Source organism: Oryctolagus cuniculus, chromosome 4 (assembly GCF_051225735.1).
Source record: "Oryctolagus cuniculus isolate XC-2025 breed Fujian yellow rabbit chromosome 4, ASM5122573v1, whole genome shotgun sequence".
NCBI lineage: Eukaryota > Metazoa > Chordata > Mammalia > Lagomorpha > Leporidae > Oryctolagus > Oryctolagus cuniculus.
Genome location: NC_142870.1, coordinates 81,991,609 through 82,006,966, shown reverse-complemented (window position 1 = coordinate 82,006,966; position 15,358 = coordinate 81,991,609). Strand labels below are relative to the sequence as shown.

Genomic DNA, 15,358 nt, shown 5'->3' with positions numbered 1-15,358 from the left:
GGGTGCAGGGCCCAAGCACCTGGGCCATCCTCCACTGCACTCCCTGGCCATAGCAGAGAGCTGGCCTGGAAGAGGGGCAACCGGGACAGAATCCGGCGCCCCGACCGGGACTAGAACCCGGTGTGCCGGTGCCGCAAGGTGGAGGATTAGCCTATTGAGCCACGGCGCCGGCCCAAATAACTAAATTTAAAAAAATATATATTCAAGTAGCACTTGCTACTTGGCAATGCTTAATCAATTTGAATTTGAGCCAAAATTTGCTTTTTTTCCTAGCAACATGTTTAGGTGCTAATTAAACGTGTCTCATAATTAGTGAAAAACAGAATGTGCTTGACTGCCATCAAGGTGGCCCAAATGATGCTCACTCTCTGGTTCATGCCTTTACGTAGTTTTGGTCACACTGAATAGCAGTAACCCAAGTAACTGAAAGGATATTGTGGAGATTACGGAGTGTGGCTTCCAAAGGGAGGTGACAGAAGACTGCAGCTTTGGCCTGGCTCCTGCACATCTCTCACTCTGCGGGAAGCCAGCCAGCTGCGTTATTGGGAGCACACTGTGGAGGTGACCAGGAGGCTCTCACTGACAGCCAGCATCAACTCGCCAGCTCTGTAAATGAACCATCTTGGAAATGGACCCTCTCTAGCTCCCACCAAGTCAATGACTGCAGCCTCTGGCCAACTTCAATCTTTCCAGAACCCAACCAGAGTCATTCAGTTAAACTGTTCCCAAACTCCCGACCCCCAGAAACAGTGTGAAATAATAATGTTTATATCTGAAGTCACTCACTAAGTGTTGTGGGTAATTTATTACACAGCAAAAGATAAGTAATGCCCAACAGTTTCCTAGAAGGCAATACACACACACACAAATAAACTGAGATTTTGAATATACCTTTCCATTCTTCTTGAGTTGGTCTTGTTATCCTCCATGGTATGTTTATAATATTCAAAAAAATGCAGTCACCTAAAATGGGAAGGAAACACTGAGATTAGTTTAAGGGAGTGCTGAATGATGTTTCGGTTATTTCTAGGTCCCTTTCATTAACAGAAAATTAAAGAATCACAAGGATTCCGGCTTATTCCCTCTTTTTGCTCAGTCTGGGAGTCCCAGAGACAAAAGAACCACTGGACTGCGGGGTGCAGGTCTATTTAGTGGTCTGCTTAATTACTGGCGTACCTAACTGAAGACACACTCACTCTTCAAATTGCTTCCTCAAGTACATTAATGTCCAACATTAGTGTTTTTTTTTTTTTTTTTAAAGAAAAGATTTATTTGAAAAGCAGAGTGACAAGGGGCCAGCGCTGTGGCATAGTAGGCTAAGCCACCGCCTGTAATGCTGGTATCCCATATGGGCGCCAGTTCGAGTGTCAGTTGCTCCACTTCTGATCCAGCTCTCTTCTATGGCCTGGGAAAGCAGCAGAAGATGGCCCACGTACTTGGGCCTCTGCACCCACGTGGGAGACCTGGAAGAAGCTCCTGGCTCCTGGCTTCAGTCTAGCCCAGCCCTGGTTATTGCAGCCATTTGGGGAGTGAACCAGCAGATGGAAGATCCCTCTCTCCCTCTCTCTCTGTCTATAACTCTACCTATCAAATAAGTAAATAAAATCTTAAAGAAATAAAAACAGAGTGACAGAGAGTGAGAGGGGCACAGAGAAAGATCTTTCAGCTGTGGGTTCATTCCCCATATGCATCCTTCAGCTAAGCCTAGCCCAGGCCAAAGCCCAGAGTCAGGAACCTCAGCTGGGTCTCCCATGTGGGTGGCAGGAACCCAAGGACTTGGGACTTCATCTGCTGCCTTCCAGGCACATTAGCAGGAAGTTCGGATCCAAAGCATAGAGAAGCCAGGCACTGATTTTCCAAATGATGGCTAAGCCTGATGCACCACAGTGTTCGCCCTGGTTTAGTAAGTTTCATTGTTGTCTGAATTTTTTTGTAATTTCTATTTATTTTTCTATTCTTCCAATATCTATAATATTCAATTAGATCACTCTATTCTCCTGATCTGCCAGATAATTTATTGCATCTGGACTTGGAATTGAATTTAGCTTTAGAAAATTGTATTAATCAAGGAAATCAGTTTAATACTGATATCAAGATGTTATGCCTCCTCAGTAAACTGAAATTCTTTCTGCTTAAATGGCCTTTACGGGGAGAAATAACACTCATAGATAATTTCACTTTATACTGAAATAAGTTTCCAGAATGTTTTTTTATGGAATTAAAAGTTTATTTATTTATTATTATTATTTTTTTGACAGGCAGAGAGGACAGTGAGAGAAAGAGACAGAGAGAAAGGTCTTCCTTTGCTGTTGGTTTACCCTCCAATGGCCGCCGCGGCCGGTGCGCTGTGGCCGGCGCACCGTGCTGATCCGATGGCAGGAGCCAGGTGCTTCTCCTGGTCTCCCATGGGGTGCAGGGCCCAAGCATTTGGGCCATCCTCCACCGCACCCCCGGGCCACAGCAGAGAGCTGGCCTGGAAGAGGGGCAACCGGGACAGAAACCGGCTCCCCGACTGGGACTAGAACCCAGTGTGCCGGCGCCGCAAGGCGGAAGATTAGCCTAGTGAGCCACGGTGCCGGCCAAAAGTTTATTTTTAAAACTTTTACTTATCTGAAAGGCGGTGGGGGAGGGGGGCACGTGCACGTGTGCCCACCCCAAATGCCCACAGAAGCCAGGGCTGGACCAAGCCGAAGCCGGGAGCCTGGAACTCAATCTGGGTCTCCCGTGTGGGCGGCAGGGACCAAGTAACTGAGCCATCATCCACTGCTTCCCAGGGTGTGTGTTAGGGGGGAGCCAGAGTCAGAAGCAAAGCTTAGCCTTGAACCCAAACACTCTGCTATGAGATGCAGGTGTCCCGAGCGGCTGCTTCACCACTGCACCAAGCACCTACACTGGGGAGTTTCCAAATGCGGCGATGTGGAACCCATTCACGGGAGGATCCTCAAAATGTCTGCGGAAAACGCGTTATCATGTGTGGAGTTCAAGGCTCTTTTGCACCAAATGAACACCCCTTAAGTGGATTTTCTCACAAACCTTTTGAAACACCCTCGTATGTTAAGCTTTGGGAAGCAGCTGATCAAACCATGAGACCCCTTTCCACTGGGCATGAGACGACCACAGAGAGCAGGAAGCAGACGGTGAGGTCCAGAATGTTTTTTTCCACAGTAAGGTGACCTGCATGATTTCTGTCTCACACAACAAAAATCTTACATGTAAGAATTCACATGTTGGATCTGGCATTGTGACACAGATGGTTAAGCTGCTTGTGACACCAGTACCCCATATGAACATTGCTTCGAGTCCCAGCTGCTCCACTTCTGATCCAGCTCCCTGCTAATAATGTGCCTGGGAAAGCAGTGGACGATGATGGCCCAAGTGCTTGGGCTCCTGTCACTCAAAGGGGGGGAGCTGGATACAGTTCTAGGCTCCTGGCTTTGGCCTGGTCCAGCCCTGGTAGTTGTGGCCATTTGGGAAGTGAACAAGCATGAACAGGCAGATCTCTCTCTCTCTCTCTCTCTCTCTCTCTCTCTCTCTCTCTCTGTTAACTCTGCCTTTCAAATAAATAAAAAGAATTCAAACACATGAAACAGAAACTTTATGTAAACTGAAAAAAATACTCCAAACTAGTCAGGATCCCAGGGGCAGTCTTAGGAGGAAGCAGCATGGTATTAAGTGGAACTTTGTTCTTTTGTTGTATTGTGTTTCTTTGTTTATTCACTGTTTCAAATTGGGCACAGGTCTATGCTTATGCAGAATCCAGTGCTTTCATGCTGTTCTGGCTTTTCAGTTCTCATGCTGGACTTTGAGGAATCACTACTGTCATATTCTTCCTGACATCAGCATTTCACGCAACCCAAACCATCACCCAGAACTGTAGATCTCATTTTCTGTTTCCATAGCCCCTAATACCATGCCAAACCTGGTTGTTGTTTCTTGCTTGATCTACACTAATGGTCTCCGTATTGGAAGCAATCTTTTTAAAAACAAAAAATTGATCTTTTAAAATAGAAAAACTAATCATGTCTCTCCTAAACCCTTTGATGGTTTTCCCATTGCATTAAGAGAAAGACCAGGGGCTGGCGCTGTGGCACAGTAGGTTAATCCTCCTCCTGCAGCACCGGCATCCCATATGGGCACCAGTTCTAGTCCCAGCTACTCCTCTTCCGATCCAGCTCTCTGCTATGGCCTGGGAAAGCAGTAGAAGATAGCCCAAGTCCTCGGGCCCTTGCACCCGCGTGGGAGACCTGGAGGAAGCTCCTGGCTCCTGGCTTCAGATTGGCACAGCTCTGGTCGCTGCCGCCATTTGGGGAGTGAACCAGCAGATGGAAGACCTTTCTCTCTGTCTCTCCCTCTCACTGTCTGTAACTCTACCTCTCAAATAATAAATAAATAAATCTGAATTTAAAAAAAAAAAAGAAAGACCAAATTCTTAACTTGGCCCACAGGATCTGCCCTAACCCTCCCATACCTTGCTCCTCTCCAAAACCACCTGCCCCGTCCTTTCCTTGCAGTCTTGGGTTTGGCCTCCACAGGCTTGTCTCAGGGCTTCTATGGAATCATGCTCCTTTCAAACTCGGGACCTTTGCAAATGATTTTCCTGCAACTTGGAACCACTTCCTGTCACCTCTTCATCTTGTAAAGCTCTGTTGAGCTATCAGGTACCAATCCAGGTTGTGGCATTTTTCTAGGTATATGCCTTTTGTCCTCTCCACCCAATCTCCTACATTTCTGTGCTCTCAAGAGACTGATCCATTTGGAGTGCATCAACAGAGAGTCCAGAAAAAGATCCAACTGTAGGCAAGGAAGGTCAAGGATGAATATCGATTCCCCCTCTCTCCCTGCCAGTATCATTTAGGGGCTGTATTCCTTTCTCAAAGGCCATTGTTCCTATCAGACAATCCTCTCCTAACCACTCCCTCTCAGGGCCTACATGCTGAGAGAAGTCTCTGGAGACTACATTCTTTACAGTGTTAGCTCCTGCCTACCCCTTTGTAAACAGATCCCTTAAGAGACTCTCAGTTCTGCCAGTGGTTTCTTTCCAGGGCAACACTGACCGACACAATGACTTGGTACACTTACACATTTATGTACGTACTCTCACACAAACAACTACAACAAGAGTTTCATTGAAAGCATTTACCCTGTGTGATAGTCTGATAATTCTGAGTTATCATATTTTATTTAAAAAATATTATGGGGCCAGCATTGTAACTTAGCAGGTTAAGCTGCCACTTGTGACTCCAGCATCCTGCATTCAAAAGGCAGAACTTGAGTCCCAGCGGCTCTGCTTCCGATAAAGCTTCTTGCTCGTGTGCCTGGGCAACCAGCAGATGATGGCCCAGATACTTGGGTAACTACTACCCACACAGGAGATTCAGATGGAGTTCCTAGTTCGTGGCTTCAGCCTGGCCCAGCCCTGACTATTGTGTTCATTTGGGGAGTGAACAAGCAGATAGAAGAACTCTCTGTTTCTCTTTCTCTGTCACTCTGCCTTTTGAATAAGTAAATAAATAAATAACAAAATCTCACTAATTTTTTAAAAAGTACCCCAGGCAGTAGATTTTGCCTAGTGGTTAAGATTCCAGTTAAGATACCTGTGTCCCATATCTCAGCATCTGGGCTCAATACTGGGCTCTGGCGCCTGACTCCAGCTTTATTATATAGATCCGGGGAAGCAGCAGTGCTGATCCTATTAACTGAATTCCTGCCACCCACGTGGGAGACATGGAGTGAGTTCCTGGCTCACAGTTTCAGGTGGACCAGCCCAAGTCACTGCAGGCATCTGGGGGAGTGAATCAACAGATGGGAGTTCTGTCTCTGAAATAAATAAATGAACAAAAATTACGTCTTTGCTGGCATTGTGGCACAGAGGATCAAGCCACTGGCTTGTGACACCAGCATCCCAACTACGAGTGCCAGTTTGAGTCCCAGCTACTCTGCTTCCAATCTAGCTTCCTGCTAATGCACCTGGGAAATGGTCCCAGTACTTGGGCTCCACATGGGAGACCTGATGGGATTGCTGGCTCCTGGCTTTACCCTGGCCAGACCTAGGGAAGTGAACCAGCATTAGGAATACCTGTGTGTGTGTGTGTGTGTGTGTGTGTGTGTGTGTGTCTGCCTTTCACATAAATAAATACACCTTTTTAAAAAGTAGTATTATGATCACAATCTATTAATGCTCATCACCCATGGTTTGAAAAACACCTTAGATGACATTTCCTCCGAGTGATACCTGCTCTGACTCATCAGGCTGCACTAGGAGCCCTCTGTTCACGCACTCACAGCACTCTATTTTCAAGCACAGCTCGCCACACAATTTTTAATGCTTATGTAAATTTCCCCCACTAGGCCGTTAAGTTCCATCAGACCAGGAAACATGACAATGATGCTGACAGATTCTACATTTCAGCCCCTGTGCTCAATAAGGATTTGTGAAATGAATGAAACTTGCACTTCATGTATGCTTCTCCCCTGGAAGACTTTCATTTAGAACCTTAAGGAATTAATCTCTTGGGGCCGGCGCTGTGGCGCAGTGGGTTAATGCCCTGGTCTGAAGCACTGGCATCCCATATGGGCACTGGTTCAAGACCTGGCTGCTCCACTTTGATCCAGCTCTCTGCTACGGCCTGGGAAAGCAGTAGAAGATGGCCCAAGTGCTTGGGCCCCTGCACCCACATGGGAGACCCAGAAGAAGCTCTTGGCTCCTGGCCTCTGACTGGCGCAGCTCCAGCCGTTGCGGCCAATTGGGGAGTGAACCAGCGGATGGAAGACCTCTCTCTCTCTCTCTCTCCTCTCTCTGTGTAACTCTTTCAAATAAATAAATAAATCTTTTTTTTTAAAAGAAATTAATCTCTTAAGAGCGGGATTTCTAGTACATTTCTGTGGCAGAGAAAAAGGGATGGGGCAGGTGGCTACAAGGGACATAAGCCCTATCCTGCTGTACCTAAGAGAGGATCTGACTTAAATGTGACTTACTAATCAGCCAATCTTGCCAGTGTTACATTTAAAATGCCTTAGGAACTCCAGGACTCAACAGCCCTGTCTACACACCATCATCTCTCATTAGGATCATTACAGCAGCCTCCCGGGCGCCCTTGTGTTGTCAACACAGTTGAATCCTGGTAAAAAAAAGTATCAGCTAGAGTCACTCTCCATCTTCAGAAACCTCAGATGGGAGGGCAAAAAGCCTTCCTATGGTGGCCTGTTGAATTTTTCTCCATGGAAGTATTACCCTCGAATGGCTCATATGCAGACGCATGGTCTCGCCCAGAGATTTCTGGTTGGTTGGTTTGCTGCAGTACCCTCCAAACCTACAATAAATGTTGGTAAGCGGTAGTCATTCAGTAAACTACTGGCTGAATACTCAAAGAATCCGCAGGGCAACTCAGATAAATGTGCAAAAGTTAGGCAGATTAAATCTCTGCTGTCCACAATCCATCCACTGTAGTTTCTACCCAGGATTTACCACGCGTGGGCGCGGCGCTGGCCACCCTGAGCTTCTAGCGGGAAGCTCAAACATTCTCCTATAAAGGCCCAGGCAGAGCAGGCCTCCTTACCCCCTCAGTCAAAACGAAGGCTGCAATTAGAAGTAAGGACTTAGCCATTTCTCAAGAGATAAAGGAGTAGAGGGGGAGAGAAGTAAAAACATAGGTGAAGAGAAGGGAGAGCTCCTGCCTTCGCGATCCCGGCCTTTTTCTTCCAGACTCGGGTAGGACGCGAGTCTCCGTTCGCCCTACTCCCGTGTCGTAGATGGGAAAGGAACCCCGGCGTTAGGCACCTGAGGCAGAGCAACGTCTTCGCCTTTCCACCTACGGAATCCGCGTACCCGAGAACCAAGCGGACCTGTTTCTATGGCGACACGAGTTTGGGGACCTTCCCCCCCTTCCTTTAGCTGGCTGTCTTCTTGCCCGCCGCTGTTCCCAAATGATACATACTGCAGCTTAGAAAGATAAAAAGACCTAGAAAAGGAATTTGTAAAAGTTCTCTTGAATGTAGTTCACTTCAGTCCCAAGATGATTTCTGCTGCTTGTTTTTCTGGCGATCGCGGAAGATGCCTAAGTTTGGGGCGGGGCGGGGAGGTGTTTATCCCACAAGGCCACGCGGCGGGGCCTCGTCTTCCTCTTTCCGCCATCTTGGAGCCTGTGGAGGTGAGTGGAGCGTTTGCTGCTGAACTTTGGAGGCAAATAACCGGGTTGGGTTCACCTATATACCTTGACGAGGGTCTGGTGCGGCTCTGAGGCCCTGCCAGCCAGTGGTTGCTATGGTTTCCAGGAAGAGGGAGGACGGGATGGAAGAGATGTGGGGCCGATGGTGCAGGTCCCCTCGCGCTCGGAGACCTGGTGCCCCGGTAATGGGACTTGGTTCCTGGGCTCAGCTATGTGAAATAGATGCACTCAGTCGGTCTGAAGTTGGCACGTGAGCGGCTTACGTTGGGCCTTTTCAATTTGCTTCTACTCCAAACATGTTTTTACCTGTAATCTCCACAGCTCTTCTGTCCTAAGCCGATTCATAAAAGTTTTTTCCCTGCGCTTAACTGCATTCTTTCCTGAGTTTTCGTTTCTTTTTTGGGGGTTTCCTCTTGAAGTTTATAGGAGTTGGCTCTTTCAGTGTGTTGCCCTGGCTTAGTTTTTGTCTTTGGAGTTTGAATCGGTAACAGCCATTCTGAAGTTTGCAAGTCTTGACAGACTGCGTTTCGTATAGACCTTATAGCATAATTAAGGTTCCCCGCCAGGCCAGGTGGAGTGCCGATCAAAAAGGACACAGCAGGCTTAAGAAACGGACGACAAGGTGGGAAATTGGCATGGCGCGGCTTTAAACTGAGTCTTTTTTTTTTTTTCTTTAAGGCCTGCAGGGAGCAGGACTTCTAGAAGGCAGCTATGTCTGGAAGGTACGTGTTTCTAATGTTCTCGCTTTGTAGTTTCTGTGTTAGACATGGGCCTAAAAGAGCACGAAATTGCTGGAAGAGAAAATAAGATGCTATAGATACTTGTAGTGAAATCGGACATGACCGAAGTAGGCGGGAGTCATTGGGGTCAAATCATATTGGTGGTTTGTAGATGCTTTAACAGCTTTCATACACTGTTCTGTATCTTGTGTCTTAGACTGTGGTGCAAGGCCATTTTTGCTGGCTATAAGCGAGGTCTCCGGAACCAAAGGGAACACACGGCACTGCTTAAAATTGAAGGTGTTTATGCTCGGGATGAAACTGAATTCTACTTGGGCAAGAGGTGTGCTTATGTGTACAAAGCAAAGAAGTAAGTTTATAATGCTGTTGATATTTTTCATTTTTCTACCAAAAGAATAAATAAGATGTTGGTAAAGTGCTGTTGTAGCCCCTGTTTTGGGTCTTTGAGGGAACTAAATGAGAGGTTACAGCAGAGTGTTTTGTGGGTGGTGGTGGTTTAGCACTTGGAAAAATTGCAGCTGTTAATTGGTTTTTTAATAAGTAAGTTTTTTGTTTTTGTGTTTTAATTTTTATGTAAAGTATAGAGTTACAGACTGAGAAGGAAAGGCAGAAAGATCCCCCATCTGCTGGGTCACTCCACAAATGGCCACCCAGCTGGAGTTGGGCCCTTCTGAAGCCAGGAGCTTCTTCCAGGTTTCCCATGCTAGTGCAGGGTCCCAAGCAGTTGGGCCTCCATATGCTGTTTCCCCAGCCACAGCAGAGAGTTGGGTTGGAAGAGGAGCAGCCAGGACTTGAACTGGCACCTATATGGGATGCCGGCACCAGGGGTGGAGGCCTAGCCTACTAATTCACAGTGCCCAGCCACTAGCTATTAATTGTTTAAAGGAAGGAGCCAATTCATTCTGTTAGGATTCTCAATTCATTTGGTTAAATACTTAAATAGTATTTTTTTTATGTTCTTAAAGTTACTACGTGTAGAACATTAGATGTCAGTTCACACTAGACCATTAAAATCTCTGGGGAAATGTTTTCATCTTTATCACCCTTTTGTTCCTACAGGCAGGGTACTCCTTTAAAATTATCAGTCCACTGTTGTGTTGTCTAATGCCCCAGTGGTTTATATTCAGTAAGAACCAAAGTCATTAAGGGGCCCACGTTGCGGCATATCAGGTACAGCTGCCACCTGTAATGCTGGCATCCCATATGGGTGTTGGTTCAAGTTCCGGCTGTTCCACTTTTGATCCAGCTCCCTGCTAATGGCCTGGGAAAGCAGTAGAAGATGGCCCAAGTGCTTAGGCCCCTGCACCCGTGTGGGAGAGGCTCTTGCCTCTTGGCTTCAACCTGGCCCAGTCCTGGCCATTCCCGCCATTTGGGGAGTTACCCAGCAGATGGAAGATCTCTAACTCTGTCTTTCAAATATATGGGTTTTTTAAAAAATATTTATTTATTTATTTGAAAGTGAGAGTTAGAGAGAGAAAGAGGTCTTCTGCCCGATGGTTCACTCCCCAAAAGTCTGTAAAGGGCCTTTGAAGAGCTTGTGTACATGGAAGTCTCTGTTTCTGCTCTTGTGCCAACTAGGATTCATCCTTTGGTATCTTCAGTCTTCCCCAAATCAGGGACACTTCAGCTAGCATATGTGGCTCCCTCTTTTGGTCATGTTCACCATGGAAACTATGGCTGTTCCCTTGCCTTCCAAGCTTTGTCATCTTAAGGAGAGTCCTCTGGCTGCTTAAAATTGCAGTCACTTTCTGTGACTGCATATATATACCCTTCCATGTGTCCCTCTTGGTTTATTTTGGATGTCCTGTGGTTAACTGCACTTTTTACAAATGTGCAAGCCATATGGTAGGTACTTGTCTATTAAGTGGTGGTGTTCATGCATTTTTGAAGTTTTCCAGGTGATTAAGTGGGTAACCAGAGTCAAGAGACTGACCTAGAGGTCAACAGGAGTTTGTACCAGACAAAATTGATTACATGAATTCTTATGTCTTTTCTCTTTGCTTTTAAAATCAGCAACACAGTGACTCCTGGCGGCAAACCTAACAAAACCAGAGTAATCTGGGGAAAGGTAACTCGTGCTCACGGAAACAGTGGCATGGTTCGTGCCAAATTCCGAAGCAACCTTCCTGCGAAGGCCATTGGACACAGAATCCGTGTGGTAAGTACAGTTATTAGCTAGACCCTCTGTTGAGTCAGACTAAAGCTTTAATCTAAGGGCTTTGGGATTGTAAAGTGGTACTAGTAAATTATGCTGGAAAGTTTTGTGGCCACTGTAAATAATGAATACTATAAAATATCTGATTGTCGGCCGGTGCCGTGGCTCAATAGGCTAATCCTCCACCTAGCGGTGCCAGCACACCAGGATCTAGTCCCGGTTGGGGCACCGGATTTTATCCCGGTTGCCCCTCTTCCAGGCCAGCTCTCTGCTGTGGCCAGGGAGTGCAGTGGAGGATGGCCCAAGTGCTTGGGCCCTGCACCCGATGGGAGACCAGGATAAGTACCTGGCTCCTGCCTTTGGATCAGCACGGTGCACCGGCCGTGGCGGCCATTGGAGGGTGAACCAACGGCAAAAGGAAGACCTTTCTGTCTCTCTCACTGTCCACTCTGCCTGTAAAAAAAAAAAAATCTGATTGTTGCATTCTAAAGGAAAGTGAAGGCAAAGTGCTCAAATGGAATACGCCTAAATTCCAGATTTTGCTAAAGCTGCCTAGGGAAAATAGTGAACAAGTTTGTAGCAAAGGTACTTATTGGGCACTGAAGTAAATTCCAGAAGGTAAAAATTGAGCACAACTTTTCCTAACCTAATTCTTAATACCTCCTGAATTCTAGTATGCCAATATTAGAGTAGGTAATTTTCTCAAATTTTTAACTCCTGGTTTTTGTTTAGTTAGGGTTCATCCTTAGTATATTTTATTCTTGGAGCTGTGGGCTACTGTTGAGCTGTTGAAGAATTAAGATTTAGTATCAGAAGACTTTCCTTCTGTCATACGAAAAATGTACTTTTCAGTACTCAGAACATTCACTTAATGTTTTTATGTTTTTTCCCCCAGATGCTGTACCCCTCAAGGATTTAAACTATTGAAAAGTAAATAAATAAAAATGGATTTGTTCTCTTGTAATTTTGTTAATTGACTTGAAAAACTTACTGCCCTAAATTGTGTTACTGTATGCTTAAAATTGTGTCAGTTATCAGCATTGTCAGAATACAAGGATGTCAGCGCTATATATTTATGGCAGTTAAGAAGACTTAGAAAGCTAATGGGGTTTAATGTGAATATCTTAATACAAAGCCCTATTGGGAAGAATAAGTAAGTTTTGGGGAGATTGGAAATGTGATGGGTTTCCTTACACTTAAAAGAAGCATAAAATAATGTCTTAAGGTGCCTTACAATGGTATGCACTTGTTTATAGATTGGTTGTGAAGCAGTAAAATGGGAATTGGGACTAGTTTGAAAGGAGATTATATTGATGGAAATTGACAGCTTATTCAGACAGGTTGGGGTTAGGTCATTTGGTTTTTGATTGGGAGCTGTGTAAGCTGAGAATATGCCACATTTCCATCTCAGAAAAATTATTTAACCTACAATTAGCATTCTTTAACCTCAGGTTTTACTGCATTTTACATGCAGATTGAGATTTTGGCATATTTGAAGGGCTCTAGAATATTTTAATATTTACTTGAAAAGCAGAATGTTTTAAATCTCTTGATTGCTAAAAGTTAAAAATCAAGGATCGGTTTGCCATGACATCCTCATAGATTTTTAATTGATGTTACATACAGCCTGTCCTTTCATTAATAGACCTTTAAATTCACTGAAGGTTTTAACAGTAAACAGTTTGCCAAACAATCCCTTTTTACAGTCCTCCTGTCAAATGCCCCAAAAAAGTTGCCTGCTAGATGTGCATTGGGAGAAAGACCTTTGAAGGAAGGGGTGCAGGAAGGAAATTGGAATCAGTCTCGGTTCAAGGGCTGGAAGTGCCAATTTTGGACCTACTCCAGTGGGATTTAGGTCTCAAAAAAAAGCATAATTTGTTCATGAAGCTGCTTAAGTAGATGTGATTGGTACTCTGGGAATAGGGATATGGGGCATGTGATTATGTTGCTTATATAATAAAAGCTTTAAAGTGTATGTCCAGAAGGAAAAATAAGCCATCCCAGAAAAAGAAATGGCACAACAATCTTAGGAACACAGAAGGCATCTGCGGAGGTATTCAAATGATCACTTGGTGTGAACAAGTCTGTTGGGTGAATGAAAGTAAATCTAGAAAAGTCGCAAGATGAGATTTTACAATCTGTCCTGAGGATTTTTACATAAATGTTTCTGAAGATTTTGAAAGAGTGGAAGAGATCAAAGGTCTACTGGCTCCGAATGGCTGCAACCGCCAGTGCTGGGGCAGACTGGACCCAGGAGCTGCTGCTTGGTATCTCCTACGAGTGGCAAGGGCTGGAGCAGTTGGGCCTTCCACTGCTTTCCCAGACCATTAGCAGGGAAATGGATCAGAAGCAGAGGAGCTGGCACATGAACCATTGCCCATTTGGAATGGAAGCTTTGCCTACTACACCACAATGCCAGCCCCTAGACTAATACTCCTGTATGTAATAGTGTCATCATGGTTTAATTCATTTGGGAGACATAATTATGGTAGAACTGTCACCAGGGAAAATTGTGTATCTTTGAGCACAGAAATAGATGATGTCAGTGATACCTTGTTAAAGGATTCATTCAGAAGGCAAAGTGATAATCTCCAAGTTAAATCCCCAAGTTGCTGCAACAGGACAAAGCCTGGGGCTTGAAATGCTGCTGAGTGTCCCAAGTACATGGGCCACAGTCATGCTTTCCCAGGTGCATTAGGAAGTTAGATCAGCGTTTTGACACTCCTGTGACTAAGAAAGGCTGGCTTCTCTGCTGCAGCACAACACCATCCCTGTTGGTACCATTTTAAAAGTGGTTGTGGAGTCTATGGTTAATCCTGGTTTTTCTGGCTGTGTTACAAAACTGAGGAACCAGGGAAGGGGTTAGGGGGACAACAAATTAGGGGACTGAGGAGCATGTGGATTATGTCCAGGAAGGCATTCGTATATTAGAAGTGTGGATTAGGCATGGAAAGGGAAAGTCTCCTAACGCATGTCACCTTTGTTAGGAGTATCTACAGAAAGGGGCCTTTGTGGCATGCCCACCTGTCCACTGTCATTCAGACTGCCTCTGTGGTGACACTGCTATTAACAGCTAGGAGCTTGAAATGACCACTTCCATTCTTTGTTCACAATTGTTCACAATCAGCAATTTTATTGTTTTGCAATGGAAAAGGCATGTTTTGAAAGTTACTAATTTGGGGACTGTGCTGTGGCATATCAGGTTAAGCCACTACCTGTAATGCTGGTGTCCCATATGGTTGCTGGTTCAAGTCCCAGTTTCCCCACTTCTGATCCAGCCCCCTGCTGCCTGGGAAAGCAGTGGAAGATGGCCCAAGTGCCTGGGCCCCTGCATGCACATCAGAGATGGAGAAGAAGCTCCTGGCTCCTAGCTTCGGATTGGCTTAGCTCCAGCGGTTAGGGAGTGAACCAGCGGATGGAAGATCTGACTCTCCTCTTTTACTCTGTCTTTGAAATAAGTCTAAAAATATATACATTGTTTTTAAGAAAGTTACTTTGGAATTCCAGCAACCATTATTTAGACACATTAATGAACTTTTGCTCACTTGTAAAATGGTAGACTGGGTGAGCATCTTTTCAAAGAGGGTTCTGAAATGTTTGATTCTGGATATTTGCATATTTATAATAATGTAATGGGACCCAAGTCTAAACATGGAGCTTATGTTTATCTTTATGCACACAGCCTGAAGGTAATTTTATATAGTATCTTTAGTGCACTTGTGTATTTTGGCTGCCACCTTCATTTGGGGGATCATATTGGTGCATTTTGGAGTATCGTCATTTATAGTAATCTCCAATACTCAGTTCCCGTTAAATAATTTTCAGCTCTGTTTTCAGCCCTGGTTTTCATTTTGTTCATGGGCCATGGGGAGATTGGCCCCAGTTTTCCATTTTTCATAGTTTCTCATAGCTCAGCTTTTAATGTAGTTGCCTTAATGGCCAGTAGCCACCTGCTCTTCCTGGGTTAGTGCAGTTCTTGGTTAGATGAAGGTTAAAGGATGAAATTGAGTACAGTACTATAGAACACGATTGATTTCATAGGAAATAGTTGATACGGACGTAAAGATGGTGACTGAGAAGTAAAAAGGTGGTTTCACTCGCCTTTCATACTGCACCTTAAGATTCTGCAGCTGTTTATATGTCCACCTAAGTGCTTGCATATTTCTGGTGAATAAAGGAACTGGAAAAACTGCCACTATTTAAAAACAGGCATGCCACCCTCCGTCTATGGCTAACGCCCGCCGGCGTTTGTTCTTGCCTGTTGTCAGCCCACGTGGGCCACTGAGCAGCGTTTATTG

The 15,358-nt window shown here is 45.2% G+C and overlaps 2 protein-coding genes across 15 annotated transcripts in view; one reads left to right on the top strand and one right to left on the bottom strand.

Annotated features, from left to right (window-relative positions):
* The window catches only part of DRC9 (dynein regulatory complex subunit 9), a 46,510-nt gene extending 38,474 nt beyond the window's left edge, over window positions 1-8,036 (bottom strand). The window contains exons 1-4 of one of the 8 annotated variants that reach the window (XM_089331895.1): window positions 7,778-7,858; window positions 7,232-7,310; window positions 7,051-7,118; window positions 892-963 (exon numbers count right to left, since the gene is read on the bottom strand). In XM_089331895.1, coding sequence (XP_089188021.1) covers window positions 892-929 — 38 coding nt within the window. In that variant the 5' untranslated portion in view covers window positions 930-963; window positions 7,051-7,118; window positions 7,232-7,310; window positions 7,778-7,858. Of the gene's footprint in view, window positions 1-891; window positions 964-5,594; window positions 5,818-7,050; window positions 7,119-7,231; window positions 7,311-7,674 lie in introns of all 8 variants that reach the window. The other 7 variants (XM_051859214.3, XM_051859215.3, XM_089331896.1 and 4 more) reach the window with 7 other exon arrangements.
* Window positions 8,037-8,115: 79 nt separating this feature from the next.
* RPL35A (ribosomal protein L35a) lies at window positions 8,116-12,024 on the top strand. 7 transcript variants are annotated; one of them, NM_001205225.1, is made up of 5 exons: window positions 8,116-8,147; window positions 8,844-8,887; window positions 9,102-9,254; window positions 10,919-11,063; window positions 11,956-12,024. In NM_001205225.1, the coding sequence occupies exons 2-5, from the start codon at window positions 8,877-8,879 to the stop codon at window positions 11,977-11,979; spliced, it is 333 nt and encodes a 110-aa protein (NP_001192154.1). In that variant the 5' UTR covers window positions 8,116-8,147; window positions 8,844-8,876; the 3' UTR covers window positions 11,980-12,024. The 7 variants fall into 7 exon arrangements, with proteins under 7 accessions (NP_001192154.1, XP_089186459.1, XP_069927790.1 ...); XM_089330333.1 differs by having other exon boundaries at window positions 8,119-8,179; XM_070071689.2 differs by having other exon boundaries at window positions 8,119-8,191.
* Window positions 12,025-15,358: the final 3,334 nt, after the last annotated feature.

Excerpts from the sequence above, each read along its gene's own strand:
- RPL35A (NM_001205225.1), top strand. Across the intron at positions 9,255-10,918 it reads TATGTGTACAAAGCAAAGAA|CAACACAGTGACTCCTGGCG; the intron begins GTAAGTTTATAA and ends TTTTAAAATCAG. Across the intron at positions 11,064-11,955 it reads TTGGACACAGAATCCGTGTG|ATGCTGTACCCCTCAAGGAT; the intron begins GTAAGTACAGTT and ends TTTTTCCCCCAG.